The 21,066-nt window shown below is 46.7% G+C and overlaps 2 protein-coding genes and 1 pseudogene across 2 annotated transcripts in view; 1 reads left to right on the top strand and 2 right to left on the bottom strand.

Moving 5' to 3' along the window:
• The window catches only part of B3GLCT (beta 3-glucosyltransferase), a 118,224-nt gene that overhangs the window by 14,077 nt on the left and 83,081 nt on the right, over nt 1-21,066 (top strand). The window contains exons 3-4 of the mRNA XM_061133322.1: nt 3,210-3,259; nt 9,422-9,461. Coding sequence (XP_060989305.1) covers nt 3,210-3,259; nt 9,422-9,461 — 90 coding nt within the window. The remainder of the gene's footprint in view (nt 1-3,209; nt 3,260-9,421; nt 9,462-21,066) is intronic.
• Nucleotides 16,518-17,145, bottom strand: LOC133049179 (large ribosomal subunit protein uL22-like; annotated as a pseudogene).
• Nucleotides 17,743-19,107, bottom strand: LOC133049178 (hydroxyacyl-coenzyme A dehydrogenase, mitochondrial-like). Its single transcript, XM_061133091.1, has one exon. It carries the CDS (start codon nt 19,090-19,092, stop codon nt 18,019-18,021), a length of 1,074 nt encoding a protein of 357 aa, XP_060989074.1. The 5' UTR covers nt 19,093-19,107; the 3' UTR covers nt 17,743-18,018.

Raw genomic sequence — 21,066 nt, 5'->3', positions numbered from 1 at the left:
TTCTCAGGGGATCTTCCTGGACTAGGGATTGAACCCAGGTCTCCTGCATTGCAGGCGGATTCTTTACCATCTGAGCCAACAGGGAAGTTGGTAGGAATTCTGTCAGTGATTCATTATTTTATATTTGGATTTGTTAATGAGATAGCATATCCTGTGCCTTCAAAATGCATTTGGTTCCTTGATGATTTGCTTTATTTAGATTATGGAAATGCAAAGATAAAACCAACTAGTGTTTTTCTTAATATTCATCTGATGGGGATTATCTTGCCATGTTCTGATTTGCTCTTATGTGTGCAAGTAACTGCATTTCTTATGTTATTGCTTTAAATATTATATAATTTATTTCTGTCATGGGAAAAAGGAGTTTTTAATTTCATAGCAGAGTGATGGGGAGAAATAAGTTTTGTTTGTTCCTTGTTTTTAAAGGATATTTTAACTTTTTGTTGACATTTAGCGGCCAAGTCATCTCCAATTCTTTGGGACTCCACAGACTGTAGCCCGCCAGGCTTCTCTGTCCTTGAGATTCTCCAGGCAAGAATACTGGAGTGGGTTGCCATGCCCCCCTCCAGGGGATCTTCACAACCCAGGGATTGAACCACGTCTCCTGAATTGGCAGGTGGATTCTTTACCACTAAGCCACCTGGGAAGCCAGTATATTTTTTGCAGAGAATTAAAATCTAGTTTACCCTTCGCTCAGTTAAGCCTTGTCTGGATAAAAGTATGGTGTTTTTATTCCATAAAGACAAGGAGGATTTGTGGAATTCACTTGATTTATGGGGAGCATCTTTCCTGAAGGTAATTCTTACTTTAAACAGTAACACTGTCAGCTAACATTAGCTGCTTGTTTATGTAAGGTGATATGTTAGTAGTGTTTAGGACCAATACATACTAAAGACACTTTTTCTTCAGTACAGTCTGTGTTCTGAAGGGCGAGGGCTTTTGTGTTGACACATTCTTCTTTTTCACATGGCCACCTGGCCTTGGCAGAAAAATGAGGTTAAGACTAACCCTGCTTATTAGTTGAGGAGTCACTGAATTTGTTACATTGGGAAGGTTATTTTTTCTTGGTAAAAGGAAAGTCTAATCCAGAGAGCTTTGACTGTCCATGCTCAGAATTAGGCATCAGTGAGGTTGGGGGAGGACTCCCCTTGGTGGCTCCATGGTCAGGAATGCCCCTGCAAAGCAGGGGCCACAGGAGATTCCGGAAGATTCCATGGAGAAGGGCATGTCAACCCACTCCAGTATTCTTGCCTGGTAAATCCCATGGACAGAGGAGCCTGATGGGCTACAGCTGGACATGACTGAAGCAACTTAGCAGACATGCACAGGGTTGGGGGAGATGGATTTGTGAGACTCAAGAGTCCTATTAGATCGACCAGTTTCATAGGTTGACACACTGTTTCGTTTTCTAGAATTCTGTGATGCTGAGGCCTGCTGATGTGTTGCAACTTCCCCTTAAGATGTTTATTAATAATCCCATTTTTGGGATCTTCTTAAGGGTTTTAAATGTGTTTGCTAGTTTAGAGATAAGTAAAACAAAACCGAAATATTAAATACCCAGAAGCAGAATGTAAATGGTGTTTGATGTTAAATCTCTTCTCCCTCCTTAGAACTTTGTGAATGATTTGGGCTTTGCATTTGTCTTGGAGGGTGTGTGTGTGTATAAAAAGTGAATTAGGCATCAATCTTAGTGACCATGAATTAAGTAGGGGCACTAAACTCCTTTGTTCTACATGGTTGGCGATGTCAGTGTAAGGAGACAGCCCTTAAATGATGGCTCGGGAAGCCTTTCATTCCTTTGTTCACTCATTCGATAAATACTTATTGACTTTCTTCTGTGTGCTGCCCGTGTTGAAGGGGGCAAACAGTACATAAAACCACATTCCTGCCTTCATGAAGCTTACATTAAACTAACATAGAAGACAAGCAGTAAACAAATAGCTGTAGACTGTGTCAGTGGTGGTAAGTGCTCTGGAGAAGAATAGGGCAGAGTGAAGGGTGGGGAGGGGGTGTCGGGGTGGGGGGCGCACTGTACCCTCCGGAGCCTCATACACTGCTGCCTGGGATTCAGCACCCACAGAGAGGTTCATCTGGATTTTACCTGACTTCTGAAATGTCATCCTGGAAGTGGGAGTGATTAAACCACGTTAGTCATTTGCTTCCGAGTGTGCATATGTTTTAGATTTGAGGCAGTGGATGTCTGGGGCTGGGGTGGGAGGATTCCAGGCATCAGGATGGGTGGTCCTGTCTCCTGCTTCCGAGCAGGGTCTTCTCCGTTACCTAGAATCCTGTCCTGCCCACCCCCCCATGCGCTGTGCACTGCACTGTTCTTCCCTGGAATTGCCTGGCCAGCCCCTTGTACCTTCTTGCCCCGTGGCATTGTTTTCTCTTAGGAATGCTAATTGGAGAAAACAGATTCTATGAAATGCTTTCCTCTTAGCTTTTCAGGAGAAATGCACTGTAAAGGTATTATGTTTTTGTCTGGTTAACCTTCCTGACTGGTTTATCATTTTACTTCCTATTTTCCACATGTTTCTGTCAGGTGATTATCATTATTTTAATGTAGAGCCTAGATGTGTCTCTGGGGATATCTTTGTCTATTTACGGGCTCCGACTCAAGGTCATTCTAAATGGGGAGTGATTCTACTTCGTCTGTCTCCCCTGGCCCCGTGGCTTTGGCCGGGTTCTGGTAACTCTCCCCACGTGCCTGGAGCAACCTCTGCACCACAGCGCTGACCCGAATCCGCGGAGGCGGATGGCTTGCCCCAGATTTCGCTCCACTGGCTGCCCGCTGGGCTCTGGCAGGGATGTGAGAGTGGGAATTTGCACTTCTTCCCGCTGGAATCTCAGCAATTCCCCTTTGCTTTGGAAAGCACCAGAATTCAGGTTTCTAGGAAGTTGCACTCCGTATGCCTCTGTCTGTGGTTTATAGCTACAGATACAAATGGTATCCTCATTCTTTAGATGCACTGTTTCCTTCACTGGGAAGCTGTACCTGTTGACTTCACACCAGTGGATGCTCTTAGGTATGGAGAAAGGCGGCCTTCGGTACTAGTTTGCAGCAATGCAGCTGCTTTTAAAACGAGCAGAATTTATTCTGTTTAAGTATAATTTTTTTTTCCATTTTAAGCAAAACTGTTGAATATGAGACTGGATCTTAATTGCTGATTTTAATGTGCAAATGTTTCTTATTTCTCCCTTCCCCCCAGCTTTGGCTTTGGTTTCTGAAGATGTGAAGAAAGAGGCCAAACAGTCTAAGGTACTGATTCTAAAGTCAAATCTATTCTTGCGGTCTGAGATTTGTCTGTCTTTTCTTTAACGGGAGCTATAATGATTTCATCTTTCAACGAATTAATGAAATGTTGGTCAACATCGATTTTTGAATCCACAGCAGCAACTCACAGATAGTCTTGCTTAAAAAAAAATCCTTTTATAATGATTTCGTCTTTCAACGAATTAATGAAATGTTGGTCAACATCGATTTTTGAATCCGCAGTAGCAACTCACAGATAGTCTTGCTTAAAAAAAAATTTCTTTATTAAGGCAGATCCACTCGGTTTTAAATTTTATCTTAAGAAAAAAGGTGTTCGGATATGGAGCTAGGCATTTTAGAAGTCTTAACTTGGATCCTGTAGACTTTTTCTGGTCTTACCATGTCTTAGGTTGCTGTTCAGTGGCCCAGTCATGTCTGACTCTTTGAGACCCCGTGGACTTCACCTTGGACCTAGTTTTCCCAGCCTGTGAAACGTGTGCTGTGTTGGGGTCACAAGTCCCTGAGTGCCCCTCCCCTTGAGGTGACATTATGTGAGAGGGTATCCTGGAGACTGGCTGAGAGACCCCAAAGGTGACTACCAGGCTCCTTGTACAGTCAGAACCTGAAACGAAGACGTGGGGGACCCATGCAGAGGAAACAGCATTTTTCCAAATCTCAGAGCTGCTCCTCTCCCATCACTAGTTGCATTCAAGAGCTGCATCTAAATTTTACCATTTGGGGTTGCATTAGATCAGTTTAGCATTTGAGAAAGAGAATATTTTTAAAATATGAGTTGTTTTTGTCGCATTAATTAAGGCTCAGTTGACTCTCTTTTTTACCCCACAATTAGTATAAAAGCGTTTTTAAATAGAATGTTTCTTTTACCAACAGAGTGTGATCTGTTCTAACTATACCATGGGGTTCCCACACAAGGGAAATGAGGAGAATAATTCCTTATGGTTTTACAATTCTTTATGGTTAGTAAAGCATTTCAGATGTTTGATTCGGTTTGCTTTTCCCAGTGGTCGTGTTATTGCTAAGCAAAGCAGATACTTGCATACAGAGCAGAGAAAATACACGCTTAGAGAAGTGAGTTGATCGAGGTCATGTGACTGTTAAAAGGTGAAGTCAGAATCCACACTTTCAGACTCCTTGAATTTTTCATGCTGTAATTTTGTATTACGTTGTCACGTGTATTGTCACGTGTTTGGCCATAATGAAGCTCATTATGACTTTAAGGGTTATTAATAGGGAATTAAAATTTTGTATAATAGATTTAGGAATTATAGCACATACTTTCAAATATAGGTTTTTATTCATCTTTCCAGAAAAGGAAATACATATATTTTTGGCCTTAAATACATATATGAATATAAGTAGAGATAAGGTTAAGTCCTATATCTTAGTGTCATTTTTTTCATGCAAAGGTATTAAAGTCCTTGAAAAGTGTCATTAACCCCATCTGTGCTTGGCTACGGAGCCAAAAAGCCATTAATCCCCTGAGGAGAGGCAGTGATGAAATGTCTTCTGTAGCCCATGCCAAGGCTGGGAGACAGAGGAGAATTGATTTGTCCAAGGTCGTCCAGACTCTGTCTGTAGATGAACCCGAGACAGGACTTAAGGCCCTTGACAATAACCCTGTTCACTGGGGTTGTCATTGGCGTATCGCTCTCAGCACAGCCAGGAGCTGTCCCTGCTGCCCAGAAGGCCGCCCTCAGTCCTGCTCGCCCCATTGCTCACTGCAGTCAAGGGCCCTGGCTCCCGAGAACCAGGCCAGTCCCACTCAGAGCTGGGGGCCTGCCCCAAGCCAGTCAGATTCCCTGGCTGGCATCAGGTGGCTCCTCACAGGAATCCCGAGGCGGCCAGTGCCCTGCCGTCCCGCCTGGGGCCTGCCTTCTGGCCCAGGTGCCTCTCCTGGGTCCCTGGCTCTGCTGAATTCTGGCCCACCCCGGCTTTCCGTGGAGCCTGCCCTTCGCACCTCATCCTATGTATGGCCCCAGCCAAGCTGTGAGGGTGACTTCGACCTGCCTTCCTCCTGTGCTGGCCTGTGACACTGGACCCTGTGGGACACAGGCATGGAGCCAGGCTCTGGAGCCAGACTGCTGTGGTTCACGGTCCTTCTCCCACCCTGACCCCCCGCGGGACACACCCATGCCTAGTTCCCTCATCTGTAACAGGACTGCCCTCACAAAGCGGTTTTGAAGATTGTGTTGTGTGTCTGCCATTTAGAGCAGAGCCAGTCCCTGTTTACATGTTTACCTGCTATGACAGCAAGAAAGGTCCCATGCAACCTTTCAAGAAGTTTCCACACAGGGCTGGGTGGTTAGTTGTTGTGATCAAGCTGAAGATGCCAGTTTAATTCTCTACTTAAAAGATTTCATAGCAAATTCTTGTGAGGCTTTTTTTTTTTTTTTAAATCTTCTTTTAATGAAGGATTTATGAACTAAGCATCACATATGGATTGCAAGTGTTCAAATCTCTTGTGCTTTAAAGATAAAAGCTGCACTGAGGCTTGTCTTAGATCTGTGTTTTTCTGGCTAGGGTAGGAGCTGACTGTGGGGTGGGTGCCCTGGTAGCAGATGTCTTTCCTGTCTAAGTAGGAATTCTGTTGACCTAGAGAACTTTTGACAGTGAGCACATTTTGATGGATACTGATGGTGTCAGAAACACACAGCAGAAGAGATAATAAAACAAACCACTAAGCCTTTTCACAAGGGAAGCTGGAGACAGAATTTTAAATGTTCTGTCAATTAGTCCATTTACTCTGATTTTCTTTCTCAAAGGGGAAATTAATGAAGACTATTTTGGTTCCATTTCAGTTCACCTAAGTCAGGCAATCCTTGGATGTTTTATTTTTACAGTTTACAAATTGAGCCATTTGAAATGGTCAGTCATTTCCTACCTATTGTATCCGGCAGTCAGAGCTGCAGTGCTTAATAACAGAAAGCTGTGGAATTTCAGTTGATTTTCTTTAGTTTTGCCAAGGCATCTGGCAGAAAGTCTAGTTCCTGTTCCAGCTTGGCTGGAATCACTGAGTTCAGGATACTTTTTATGTGCAACTTCCGGTAAAGGTGACTTTTGTTGTAGGTATTAGCTGTTGAGTCACTCAGTCATGTCCGACTCTTTGAGACCCCATGGACTATAGCACACCAGGTTTCCTTGTCTATCACCAACTCCCGGAGCTTGCTCAGATTCATGTCCATCGAGTAGGTGATGCCATCCAAGCATCTCATCCTCTGTCATTCCCTTCTCTCCCTGCCTTCAATCTTTCCCAGCATCAGGGTCTTTTCCAGTGAGTCAGCTCTATGCATCAGGTGGCCAAAGTATTGGAGCTTCAGCTTCAGCAACAGTCCTTCCAATGAATATTCAGGACTGATTTCCTTTAAGATTCACTAGTTGGATCTTCTTGCAGTCCAAGTGACTCTCAAGAGTCTTCTCCAATACCACAGTTCGGAAGCATCAAGTCTTCTGTGCTTAGGCTTCTTTGTGGTCCAACTGTCATATCCATACATGACTACTGGAAAAACCATAGTTTTAACTATATGAACCTTTGTTGACAAAGTAATGTCTCTGCTTTTTAATATGCTGTCTAGGTTGGTCATAGCTTTTCTTCCAAGGAGCAGGCCTCTAATTTCATGGCTGCAGTCACCATCTGCAGTGATTTTGAAACCCAAGAAAATAAAGTCTGTCACTGTTTCCATTGTTTCCCCATCTGTTGGCCATGAAGTGATGGAACTGGATGCCATGATCTTAGTTTTCTGAATGTTGAGTTTTAAGCCAACTTTTTCAGTCTCCTCTTTCACCTTCATTGAGAGGTTCTTTAGTTCCTGTTCGCTTTCTGTTATCAAGGTGGTGTCATATGCATATCTGAGGTTATTGATATTTCTTCTGGTGATCTTGATTCCAACTTGTGCTTCATTCAGACTGGCATTTCACATGATGTGCTCTGCATATCTTTTAGCTTACTCTCAAAGTATGTTTCCATCTCATGATGCGTGTTTGCTGAGCAGTGCCTCTGGGGGAGGGTTGGGCATGCATTACTGGAAGGTGTAAGGAATAAAGGCTGGAAAGGAGCCAGAGACCTGGATTTCAGTCCTGGCCTGTGGCTAGAGTGGCTGTTAGATGTGCAAATCCTGTCTAACCCTTTTCCGAGCCTCTTTTGTTTTATCTGCAGAAGGGGAGTGTTGGGTTGGATCCTCTCCCATGCTATTTTTAGAAAATTGTGGTAAAAGACACATAAAATTTACCATTTTAGCCATTTTTAAGTGCACAGTTTAGTAGTGCTAAGTATGTTCATACTGTTGTACAAGCAGTCTCCAGAACTCCCTTCATCCTGTAGAACTGAAACTTGGTCCCCATTAAACCACAGCTCTGCATCCCCTCCTGGCTCCTGGCCCTCCAACACCCTGCTTTCCATCTCTGAATTTGATAGCTCTAGGTACCTCACATAGTGGTGTCATACAGTCCCTGTCTTTTTATGACTGGCTTATTTCACTTAGCATCATGTCCTCAAGGTTCATCCATTATTGTAGCATGTGTCAGAATTCCCTTCCTTTTTTAAAAAAATTCTACTTATTTATTTATTTGGCTGTTTTGGGTCTTAGCTGTGGCACTTGGGATCTGTGGGATCTTTGTTGTGGTACACAAGTTTAGTTGCCGTGTGGCGTGTGGGATGTTAGTTCTCCACCCAGGGATCGAACCCATGCCCCCTGCATTGGCAGGTGGATTCTTAACCACTGGACCACCAAGGAAGTCCCAGAATTCCCTTCTTTTTTAAGGCTGATTAATATTCCATTGTACAAAGAGGCCACAGTTTCTTTATCCATTGCAGTGCTACTTTAGGATCTGAAATTTTCAGTTTTCTATAATCCGTGTCTAGCAGCCAAAGGCATGGCCTGGCAAGGAGGAGCCACCCTGGCCAACGGGAAGCCAAGGGCTCCATCCCCAGGCTCAGGCCATGTTCCTGGCCAGAGAGGCAGTGAGTCCACACATGCCGACCTAGGATGCCAGCCCAGCTCTGGTTGGGCACATTTAGGGAAGTGGGCTTGAGGCTTCCAGTCTTCTTAGCGGCTCTTCTGAAAACTATGTGTTTTATCATCATTAGGTCAAGTGACACTTGACCCGGAGGTGTAGCAAGCAGATCAGTACATAATTCTGAGGTTCTTCTCCACTCGGTGCTGTTTCTACTCCTGAGACAAAGCAAATTTCAGAAAATGCTGCTGAAGGTGGCCGCTCCCCTGTGTCTTCTCCCCTTTCTGCTGTTACAGTCCCTCCTGCATCCTGAGAGGACATGTCTCGGTGGCAGTATCTTGGCTTTTAAGCTGCCGATGTTTTGTTGATAAGGGCTCACGACTGCATTTCTTGTTGCAGTCGTGAGGGAAATGGAAGGATATTTGCCACCGTCCAATTGTCATAATTATAGCGTGTGGCGGTTGAAAATGGAAAGGGGCAATTAGAGGGAGAATTCCTTCTGCCAGAGGAGACAATGAAGATGGCAGATTTAGCTGCTGACACTCTGCGCTTTGTTGGAGGAGTCTTTGAGGAGCTGGTTTGATCAGGATCAGGTACATCCGTGCTCACGCGCCCACGTCCACATTTCTGTGTTTGAAGCTCTGCGGCTCTGAGAGGTCCCTTCCGCGCTCAGGAAACCTTGTGAGCCCCAGGCTGACCCCCTCCCCACAGGGCTGCTTCTCAGGTAGGAGAGAATACGGTGGTGACATTGCTGATGGCAGTATGTCTGAGCCCCCCAAATGATAAATACGGTGTTTGGCAGAGCCCGTCTTCCCAAGGAATGCACAGTCAGAATGGGTACAATCCTGATGTGTTTTTAATGCTTACCATGTATCAGATTTTAAAACAATCTCTCCCAGGAACATTGTGAACCATTTTACACAAGAAGAAAGAGCCTCAGCTCAATTCGGTGACTTGCCCAAGATCACGTAGGAGAGGAACAGCCCCATAGGAGTCTTCTGTTCTGATGCAGAAGTATATTATCGCTGCTTTTCCCACCTTCATTTTTGTCTGTTTCTTTAGGGAAGCACTTCCAAACTCTTATTTTCCATGTCTTTCCCCCAGATGTTAATATGTACCATACATGTTTATTTCATGTATTGCTGGTTTTTTTTCATATGATGAGATTGATCTTTTTCTCTTTTATTTAAAATACAGAATTTGGAGAAAAGTGATATATCAAAGAAAAATGACATAGGTGAGTAACGATTTCTTTTTTTTCACTTAAGAGTTGATATCCAGGGGGTATTTCTTGTAAATTATATTTCAGTGAAGTGAATTTTTCTTTCTGATTTTATTTATGTGATAAATACTTCATCTTTTGCTCAGCCCAGTGTTTACCGTCATGAAGACCCGAGAAGAACACATTTCAGATGGACATATTGGAAGTAATAATTCATAAGCTGGATTTATTTCCCTCAGCCACAATGTACTGAGCTGCTGGTAAAGACAGACTTCCGTGCTGGGGGGCCGCTGTGGGGGGTACAGCGGTGATGGAGACAGAGTGTTCTCAGGGGCGCACGCATACTCGTCAGGAGGAAGGGTCAGCTGTGGCCTTTGTCACGGCCCCTCTGCCTGGAGCCGGGGCACCACTGCTGACCTGCAGGCGGCCGGTCCCCCGAGGGTCAGCTTGGTGACCACGTCTAATGTTAAACCCTCAGGCAGAGGCGGCTCCTGGCTTCTCTATAGACACTGCACGTGTCTCTCAGCCCATCAGCTCCCAGTCTGCACCCACTGCCTTATAAACCCATCTTTCTCCCCCATGTGTCGTGAGCACTGTCAGGGTTGTGACCATGAGTTTGTTGTGCCCTTTTTTTTTTTTCTGGATTCCGTTTTGGGAAACAGGCTCTAGGGTGTTGACAGGAGGGCGAGGCTGACCTCTGTATGTTGGGTCTTTTCCCCAAGAGTGTGTACTTGGTCGTTGTGGGTCATCCTGGGATGGGCCATGGAGACGTGGGAGGTGAACCTTGGACGAGGGGGATGGGACACTTTCATTCCTAAAGGTCCTCCTTGCCTGGGGCTGGATTCTGAGGAGTCTGGAAGGTGGCAGAAGCCCCGCTGGGTGGCAGGGGTAGGATGGGCTGTGCTGGGGCCCAGGTATACAGGGACCACGGGGGTGCAGGCTGGAGGCTTGGGGTCTTGAGAGTAGCCATGTGTAAGAAGCCCCAGCGATTCACTGCTTGTCTTCCCTACATGATAACACCCTGCATGGTCAGTCACCCCTCAGGAGATTTAAAATAGAGATTTGACCTCTGCAGCCAACCCTGGTGGGTTTGCACATTTGTCTGTGGTTGTTGTTGTTGTTGTTTTTAATTAATTTACTTTTTATTGAAGGATACTTGCTTTACAGACTTGTTTTCTGTCAAACCTCAACATGAATCATCCATAGGTATACATATATCCCCTCCATTTATTTATTTATTTTTTTTTGGTGTGGAAACTGGTGGGCCTCCTTGTAGCAGATGTTTTTCTTTCAGATTTATTTATTTAGTTTAGGCCGCACTGGGTCTCCGTTGCCGCTTTCTCTGGTTGTGGCTGCGGGGGCTGCTGTCTTGCTGTGGGGCACGGACTCAGGGTGTGCGGGCCTCAGCAGGCGCAGCACGTGGGCTGAGCAGCCGTGGCTCACGGGCCCCAGCGCGCAGGCTCAGTAGTTGTGGCGTGTGGGCTTAGCTGCACCACGGCACGTGGGATCTTCCTGCGTCAGGGATGGAGCCCACATCCTCTGCATTGGCAGGTGGATTCTTAACCACTGGACCACCAGGGGAGCCCGTAGGTGGTTCTTAAAGGAACAGCGGCGCTGGCCTGGAGCATGAGTTTCAGCGTCCCTGGGAAGCTCCCCGAGCAGGTGAATCTGCATCCTCACAGTTGTACATGGGAGAGGTGGTAATAGTTGACTTGGCATCTGTTCATCTGAAGAAAGACGCAGAGGGCTTATCTGCCACACCCTTAATGTGAGTTGGTGGGACGGAGTGGGGTTGGGGTTGACTAAAGCAGCTGACTCAGCAGAATCCGCACCCAGGTCACAGTCTCATGGTCCACAGGGCCTGGTGACCGACTCCAAGGCTGGGGCGGTCTTTTCGTCTCTTTTGACTTAGTGTCTAATCACCGGTGACCATTGTTCCGCCCAGCATCACTGTATGGCTCCCCGTGTGTGTGTGTGTAGGCGTGCACATGTGTGTATCCGTCTGCCTCACATCACAGGCTGCTGGTCATGTAGCTTTTGTCTGAAGAACATCGCATTGATTTCTCATCAGAAAAATGCCAGCGTGTGGCAGTCCATGTTTCTGGATACTTTCTGACCGAGACAGATTAGCCTGTAGTGTGATGTTTGGTATGGTGTACACTCAGAAACGAGACTCCAAGAACCTTGGGTTGCTTTACCTGCACAGAAGAGTTAATCCTCCTGTGTAGCCCTCTCCGGTTCTGTTTCCTGGAAGCTCTCCGCAGCCTCTGTCCACTTCAGCACCGCCTGGGCCCTCTCTGCACCCGTGACTGATGTCTTCATCGCCCCTTCTCACCCGTCACTCTCATCATTATTGTCAGGCACTCAGTGTGCCTACCATTTATTGCTCATTCCTGGAGGAGAGACAATGACAGTCTGTCTTGAGTTGTGACAGTGTTTGCAAATGGCAGATCACAGTGGGTTTCAGGAAGTATCAGCAAAGGGATGGAATCGTCTTATTTGACTCCAGTGACCAGGCTATGGGAGCTTAAGAGTTGGGGGGTTGAGCCACGAGAATAGAGAAGACGGCTTCCGAGGTGAGCCCTGGGGTCTGGACTTGGTCAACATGTGAAGAACGCAGTTCACAGACCTTAGGATGTATATCAGGAAATCTTTCTTGGTGCTGATACAAAGAATAGCAGGATGGACTTCCCTGGTGGTCCAGTGGCTAGGACTCTGCTCTCCCAATGCGGGGGCCTGAAGTTCAGCTGGGCTTCCCGGATGGTGCTTGTGGTAAACAACCTGCCTGCCAATGTAGGAGACGTAAGAGACTTGGGCTCCATCCCTGGGTTGGGAAGATCCCCTGGAGGAGGGCATGGCAGCCCACTACAGTATTCTTGCCTAGAGAATTCCACGGACAGAGGAGGAGCCTGTTGGGCTATAGTCCATGGGGTCACAAAGAGTCGGACACGGCTGAAGTGAGTTAGCATGCACGCATGTTCGATTGTTGGTCAGGGAACCAGATCCCACATGCCGCAACTAAGAGTTCACAGTTACAGTTCAGTTGCTCAGTTGTGTCTGACTCTTTGCAACCCCATAAACCGCAGCACGCCAGGCCTCCCTGTCCATCACCAACTCCCAGAGTCCACCCAAACCCATGTCCATCGAGTCGGTGATGCCATCCAACCATCTCATCCTCTATCGTCCCCTTCTCCTCCTGCCCCCAATCCCTGCCAGCATCAGGGTCTTTTCAAATGAGTTAGCTCTTCTCATCAGGTGGCCAGAGTATTGGAGTTTCAGTTTCAGCATCAGTCCTTCCAATGAACACCCAGGACTGATCTCCTTTAGGATGGACTGGTTAGATCTCCTTGCAGTCCAAGGGACTCTCAAGAGTCTTCTCCAATACCACAGTTCAAAAGCATCAATTCTTCAGTGCTCAGCTTTCTTCAGAGTCCAACTCTCACAGCCATACATGACTACTGGAAAAACCATAGCCTTGACTAGATGGACCTTTGTTGGCAAAGTAATGTCTCTGCTTTTTAATATGCTGTCTAGGTTGGTCATAACTTTCCTTCCAAGGAGTAAGTGTCATTTAATTTCATGGCTGCAATCACCATCTGCAGTGATTTTGGAGCCCCCCAAAATAAAGTCAACCACTGTTACCACTGTTGCCAGCAAATTTGGAAAACTCAGCAATGGCTACAGGACTGGAAAAGGTCAGTTTTCATACCAATCCCTAAGAAAGGCAATCCCAAAGAATGCTCAAACTACCGCACAATTGCACTCATCTCACACGCTAGTAAAGTGATGCTTAAAATTCTTCAAGCCAGACTTCAACAGTACATGAACCATGAACTTTGAGATGTTCAAGCTGGTTTTAGAAAAGGCAGAGGAACCAGAGATCAAATTGCCATCATCCACTGGATCATCACAAAAGCAAGAGAGTTCCAGAAAAACATCTATTTCTGCTTTATTGACTATGCCAAAGTCTTTGACTGTGTGGATCACAACAAACTGTGGAAAATTCTCAAAGAGATGGGAATACCAGACCACCTGACCTGCCTCTTGAGAAAACTGTATGCAGGTCAGGAAACAACAGTTAGAACTGGACATGGAACAACAGACTGGTTCCAAATAGGAAAAGGAGTACGTCAAGGCTGTATATTGTCACCCTGCTTATTTAACTTATATGCAGAGTACATCATGAGAAATGCAGGGCTGGATGAAGCACAAGCTGGAATCAAGATTGCTGGGAGAAATATCAATAACCTCAGATATGCAGATGACACCACGCTTATGGCATAAAGTGAAGAGGAACTAAAGAGCCTCTTGATGAAAATGAAAGAGTTCACCTGCCACAACTAAAGATCCTGAGTGCTGCAACTAAGACCAGATAAATAAGAATAAATATTGTTTAAAAATAAAATACCCCATTTGGGAAGAAAAAGAACAGTAGGAATTTAAGAACTGAACTGGACTAGGTTCAAGATGGTGGAGTAGAAGGGTGTGCACTTCCTTCCTCCTGCAAGAGAACCAAAATCACAGCTAGCTGCTGAACAACCACCAGCAGGAGGACGCTGGAACCCACCCAAAAAAGACACCCCATGTCCAAGGACAAAGGAGAAGCCACAACAAGATGGTAGAAGGGTGCAAGCACAATAAAATCAAATCCCATACCCACTGGGTGGGTGACCCACAAACTGGAGAACATTAATGCCAAAGAAGTTCTTGCACTCCTGTGAAGGTTCTAGGCCCCACATCAGGCTCCCCAGCCTGGGGATCCCCAGGGAGCCTGACTTTGAAGGCCTGCAGAATTTGATTCTAGGCCCTCCACAGGACTGAGGGAAAAACAGAGACTCCACTCTGGGAGAGCACAAACAGAACCAGACTGGACCCCCCTGGTTCTTGTCTGGAATGGGGATGGGGCTGAATGCGGTCCTCTGTCACTCACTGTATTGGGGTTATAGGGCCGGGCACACCGGGGTACCCCTTCCTCTCTTGCCTCATACAGGTAACCCCACTGTGCATCCGTCCCTTGCCTCACTGTGCAGCCGCTTCTAACTGGCATCTTCCCTGGTGCCCTATGCTGCACTTGCTGTCGCAAACCTCCACCGCGCCCTCAGTTGGAAAGGCCCCCTGGGGTCCCCAGGACTCGGTACCCTCATCACGTCCTCTGGGGAGGCCCTGCTCTTGGGGATCCCAGGGGGCCCGGGGCCCTTCCTCAGTTTGAAAGCTGTTAATCTATAGACCCAACAGAGGGTGAGATGGTTGGATGTCATCATCGACTCAATGGACATGAGTTTGAATAAACTCCGGGAGTTGGTGATGGAGAGGGAAGCCTGGCTTGCTGTAGTCCGTGGGGTTGCGAAGAGTCAGACACGACTGAGTGAGTGAACTGAATTTACAGACCCAGCCTCTTTGTGTGGCACATAGGTTCTTCCTGATCTGACCTGGCTGACGCTGCCTTCCTCTCTAACTTCATCACTGGCTGTTCTCGTCATCCTTTTCTCAGCAATGCCTGATAAACTCCCAGTCACCCATTCAGGGCTGCTGCAGAGATGAGGTGGGCTGAGGGCTCTGTGATAACCCACTTCTTTCTGTGCCACTCACCGGCTCTCTTCTGTGCCTGCGTCTGCAGGAAATGGCTACATTTCAGTTTTATTTTTTAATTTATATATACATATATATTCATTTTTGCTGCATCCCATGGCCTGTGGGATCCTAGTTCCCCGAGTAGGGCTGGAACCATTGCCCCCTGCAGTGGAAACGTGGAGTCTTAATCACTGGGACCACCAGGGAAGCCCCACTGCTGTGTTTTAAAGGATGCAGGGAGCATCCTTCCCAGAAGCTCTGCCTGCCCTGGCTCCCCACCTCCAGGCCCCCAGCGTTCCCGCCTGGCTCAGCCAATGCTCTGTGTTGTCTTCTGAGCTGGACTCCTGTGTTGGAGCTGCGCTTGCTCCTTTTATACCCTGGACTCTTGTGCTAGGAGAGGCTGTGTTCGCTGAGTGCGCACAGCATGTGAGATCCAAGCGCGTGACAGAAGGAGGGGGAGTGAATACAAGTCACGGCATAGGACCCCGTAGATGGGAAGGGGGAGGATTTGCTTCCTCTCATCTCACCAAGCCTTTTCCCCACTCGGAAGAACTGCTATGTGTGCCAACGGTGGGAACTTTGCTGATCTGGTAGAAGAGGTGGTGGGAGGTGATTCCTGCAGGGTTAACCTCTTGACAGATGGAGCTGCTCTTTTAAAAAATTTATTGTGAATTATTTTGAACATACCAGGAGCTACAAAGAGTCACATCCATGTCTCCACCTCCCAGATTAAGAGACAAAACATTGCTAACATGGCTGCAGCCTTTAAACCAGTATCTTGATTTTGGTGTTCATCACTCTCCTGTAGTCTTTTTTGTTTTTCCAAAAATTTTTTATTTATTTTATTTTTGGCTGTGCTGGGTCTTTGTTGCTGTGTGGGCTTTTCTCTAGTTGCAGTGAGCGGGGGCTGTTCCCTAGTGGTGTGCGAGCTTCTCGTTGCAGTGGCTTCTCTTGTCTTGGAGCTTGGGCTCTAGGGCGCACGGGCTTCAGTAGTTGTGGCTCCTGGGCCCTAGAGCACAGGCTCAGTAATTGTGGCACACAGGTTTCGTTGCTCTGTGGCATGTGGGATCTTCCTGGATCAGGGATCGAACCCATGTCTCCTGCCTTGGCAGGCGGTTCTTTACCACTGAGCCACCAGGGAAGCTGCCCTATCGTCTTTTCTACTTTTACATCAGTTAGATATGTGTTTACATGCATATATATAGAGCATATGTCCATTTTATATAGATTTATGCTTATCGTTTTGAAAACCATTGATTTATACCGTATGGTCATTACGTACCACCTTGCTTTTTTCAGTGTTCTGTCTGGAAGGTTCATCTCCAGCTTCCATCTGGGTTGATCCATATAGAGCCAGTTAATCTTTCTTGCTGTGTGAATACCACTGTGTAGTATTCTAGTTTGTGTATCTTGTATCACTCACTAGAGTGTCTGGTTTGCTTCCAGCTTTTTTTCTTTTCACACAGTGATGCTTCTGTGAGCACTCTTTTTTTTTTTTTTTTTTACTTTTATTTGCATTTATTTTCTGCGGCATTTATTCCCGGGCCATAAGTTTTTGTTTCTTCAGTTTCTTCTGGGATATCTTTTTCTTCTGTGCAACCTCCTCTTCTGGTTTAGGAACAACCTGTTCTTTTTCAGTAAGGATCATCTCAATGTGGCAGGGAGAGCTCATGTAGGGGTTGATCCGACCGTGAGCTCTGTAAGTCCTGCGCCTCATCTTGGGGGCTTTGTTCACTTGGATGTGCTCAATGACCAGAGAATCTACATCTAAGCCCTTAAGTTCAGCATTACTCTCTGCATTTTTGAGCATGTGTAGTAAAAATTCAGCACTCTTTTTGGGCCACCGACCCTGCGTCCAGCCCCACTGTTTGGCCTGTGCACACCTACCAACTCCACCATTGTAACGACGGAATGGCACACATTGCTTCTTTAAAGTGACATCCTTCAGATACTTGGTGGCTTTTCAGATATGCATACCCTTTATGGCCTGGGCAGTCTCACGAGTGTTCTTAAAGTGAACACAAAGATTTGAACCTCTTGATTTGCATGATTTTGTGGGGTTTTCTGGGTCTAGTGAATAGCGCACCATTTTTAAGGGTCAGCTCAGGCCGCTTACCGGAAAAGTCTGTGAGCACTCTTGTTAACACATACGAGGGCTTCTCAAGGATGACTTATACCAGTGGAGTTTCTGGGTCATTGCAAATGTGCGTCTTCAACTTTATTACATTTTGCAAAAATTATTCTCCGAGGTTTATTGACTCCATTCTTTTTTTTTTTTTTTTAAACTATACATGTTTATTTCAATTCAAATTTTCATAGATTAAAAAAACGGCATTTCATTAGAGTCAATTTGCGGCAATGATTTCTCATGGGCAAAAAAAAAAAGAGACAGACAATAATCACTCAGATTTCGGATGTGAACAAAACATCTTCCTGCACTTGGAGATCTTCCCACGAATCCAGCAGCAACATCTTAATGATGAGTGGAATCAAGACATGATACCTGACATCATGCCCGAAGGAGGGTAAGGCTTGAGGCTGCAGGCAGTAGATAACCCGGCAAAGGCAAGAGGCAGGTGCTGCCTCGCAGCCCTCCACAGACACAACACGGGTGTGTCGGTGGCTGGCGACTTTCCCGTGTGGCAACAATGGACACAGGATGCTCTCATTACAAGTAAACGAATTCAGGTTCTGGCACTCTTTATGAAAACAACAGGTTCAAAAGAAATGTTTGCTCCAAGGCACCAAGGGTGTAAAGCTTTTTAGAAGATACACAGAAATGAACAGACTCAAAAAGGGAAAGGGAATTAGTTTCTCAATGGAGGAATCTGCTATTACTCTAACTCTTGTAAATGATTAATTCAGATAGATTACAATCAAAATGTACATCGAACAGATCGTGCTGTGGGAGGGAACATCTGACCAAAGAGCATTCCCGCGGGCACTTGGGGAGCTGCTGGTATGTGCTTACGGGGCTTCGTCCTGGAGCCAGAGAAGCTGCTCACTTGTATTTGTAAAATCCTTCTCCAGACTTCTTGCCAAACTTTTTCTCTGCTACCAGCTTATTCAGGGATGGGCAGGGCTGAAACAGGGGGTTCTTTGAGTCCATTTCATGCCAACCATCCAGGATGAACTTCGTAGTATCCAGCCCAACATAATCGAGAAGCTCAAATGGACCCATGGGGTACCCGGCACCCAGCTTCATAGCAGTGTCAATGTCTTCCTTGGATGCTTCACCTCGTTCACACAGCCTGACTGCTTCCATGAGGTACGGCACCAGAAGACGGTTCACGATAAACCCAGGCGTGTCCTTGCAGGCAACAGGATGCTTTCCCAGGGCTCTGCTGAAGTCTAGCAGAGATTCAAATGTCTTCTGGCTGGTCATTGGTGTTTTAATGACCTCCACAAGCTTCATCAAAGGCACTGGGTTGAAGAAATGGAGCCCGGCAAATCGGTCCTGTCTGGTGGTGGAATTGGCTAGGCTTGTGATCTGCAAAGAGGAAGTGTTGCTGGCAAAGATTGTGTGTTCGGCAGCAAACTTGTCCAGCCTCTTGAACAGCTCGTTCTTCACCTGCAGATTCTCTACGATGGCCTCCACCACCAAGTCTGTGCTGTGGACCACGGACGCTGTATCCGTGCTGGTCGATATGCTGCTCAGGGTCTTCGCCACAAACTCGTCAGCACCCTTGGGGTTTTCTGCAAACTTCTTCTTGGCCACTTTCCGAAGACTTTCCTCAATTCCCTTTCTAGATTTTGCCAGGATGTCCTCTGTTTGGTCCACCAACACTACTGTGTGGCCAGTTGCTGCAGCAACCTGGGCAATGCCGGCGCCCATCAACCCACCACCGATGACCGTCACGTGCTTGACGAGGATTTTCTTCGCCGAGGCCGCGGCGGTGGAGGAGGAGGACATGGAGCGCACGAACTGCCTGGTTACGAAAGCCATGGTGCAGAAGGCGAAGGCAGCAACAGGCACGAGACCTGGCGGAGAAGCAACCTGCACAGAGCCCAAGAAAGAGCTGCTAGCCGACGTCCTATTGACTCCATTCTTGAACAGAAATAAACTTTGTTTCATTCTGATAAGTGAATTATGTTAATGTTTCAGATGTAGTGGATCGGAAGTTACATTTTAGTTGAAGACACTTATTTGAGCATGATCTGTGTGTATGATTTGTAGAGCCAGGATGCTGACTTAAAATAGAGATAGTATGTGCAAGGTTCGAATTTATATAAACTTCTACATAGAAAGAATTAGGTTACATTCAGCAGGTTGTTCAAAAAGCATGTTGGATCATTTTTAGGATCTGGATGGCTCACTGTGGGGCTGTTTGTTGTATGAATATTTGAGTGAGTGAATAAATGAATAGAACTGTAGAGCTCAACATAAGAATGGTAAAACAGTGGAATAAATAGAAACCAAGTTAGTGTCCTTGAAAAAAAAGAGTCAGTCATTCGTGTCTGACTCTTTGCAGCCCCATGGACTGTAGCCCGCCAGGCTCCTCTGTCCATGGGATTCTCCAGGCAAGAATACCGGAGTGGGTTGCCCTACCCTCCTCCAGGGGATCTTCCCGACCCAGGGATCAAACCTGTGTCTCTTTCATCTCCTGCATTGGCAGGCAGGTTCTTTACCACTAGCGCCACCTGGGAGTCGAGGTGTTAAAGGGAAGAGCTCACAGTGTGGGGAGGGTCCCCATGCTGGTTTATAGTCAACCTTGCCGGAGGCTGCAACTTCATGTGATGTTTGCCTTTGGCCAACACCCCTGTCTGGTGGCAGGGTCTTAACACACCTGCAGTTTCTTTCCTTCATCATGAGCTCGGAACCTGGGCAGGCCTGACATGCTTTCCTGGTGTGGGGTCTGTGCCTCCCCTTCTGCAGGCGAGACCCTCTGGTCTGGCATGGGTGTGACAGACCAGGGCTGCCTCCCTCCCAGCCCCAGTCAAGACCCCGACAGCCCTGAACCCAGGCTTGGCAGGCAGCTCATTCCCACTGTAGCCCTGTTGCCCTGCAGTCGTGGCTGTTTTCCCGGAGATGAACTTCACCCTGGCCAGGGGCCCCCTGAGGTCCCTGCTGAGTGTCCCCTTGAAGCGCCATCCAGAACGTGCTTGCGGTCGAGTGTCAGTTTGCGCGGGGCTGCTGAGACAAAGTGGCGCAGACTGTGGCTTCCACGGAGATGCATCTCCAGGTTCTGGAGGCGGGGGTGGTTTCCTCTGAGGCCGCCCTGCTCAGCTTGGAGGTGGCTGTTTTCTCCCTGGGTCTTCACAGCAGCCTCCCTCTGTGTCTCTTGCCCAGATCGCCTCTTTTCATAAAGACACCAAGAGTATTGCGTTAGGGGCTTCCCTGGTGGCTTATCTGGTAAAGAATCTGCCCTCAATGCAGGAGACCTGGGTTCAACCCCCTGGGTTGGGAAGGTCCCCCGGAGGAGGAAATGGCAACCCACTCCAGTCTTTTTGACTGGAGAATCCCCCGGATCAAGGATCCTGGTAGGTTACAGTCCTCTTTTTATAAAGGTACCAAGGATGTTGGGTGAGGACGTATACTAATGACCCCACATTAACTTGATTGCCTGTGTAAAGACCCAGTTCCCAATAAGGTCACGTTCTGAGGTCCTGGGGCTGAGGACACTTCATCCCATGAAGCTTGGGGGTCACAGTGCAACCCCTAACAGGGAGGCACACTGTAGGATTCTGTGTAATTGTTAAAAGGTTTCTTGCAAACACAGTGGGTTTTCAGTGACTGGGGAGGTGAGTGTTCTAGACATTTTCATACTTTCTCACATTTACATTTGCATACTTTGTGACAGATGCCGGAACAAATTCACAGTTTGTTACCAGACTGGGTCTAGTACAGCCAGCGTATTTACTTGCTAACTTCTAGGAAGGAAGTTGTAGAGATCAGTTTAAAAAGAGAGATTTTGTCACTAGAATTACATATAAATTGGTTTTTTTTCCCTAAGAGTTTATTGCCTGAAGGCATGCCTTGTGACTTTTTTTTTTCTTTTCTTTTCGTTTTGATTTGTTTTCAAGTTTATTTCAGTTGTTGTTCTAAAAG

The sequence above is a fragment of the Dama dama genome, chromosome 30, assembly GCF_033118175.1.
Source record: "Dama dama isolate Ldn47 chromosome 30, ASM3311817v1, whole genome shotgun sequence".
NCBI lineage: Eukaryota > Metazoa > Chordata > Mammalia > Artiodactyla > Cervidae > Dama > Dama dama.
The sequence above is the reverse complement of the archived record's forward strand: the minus strand, read 5'-3'. Positions and strand labels throughout refer to the sequence as shown.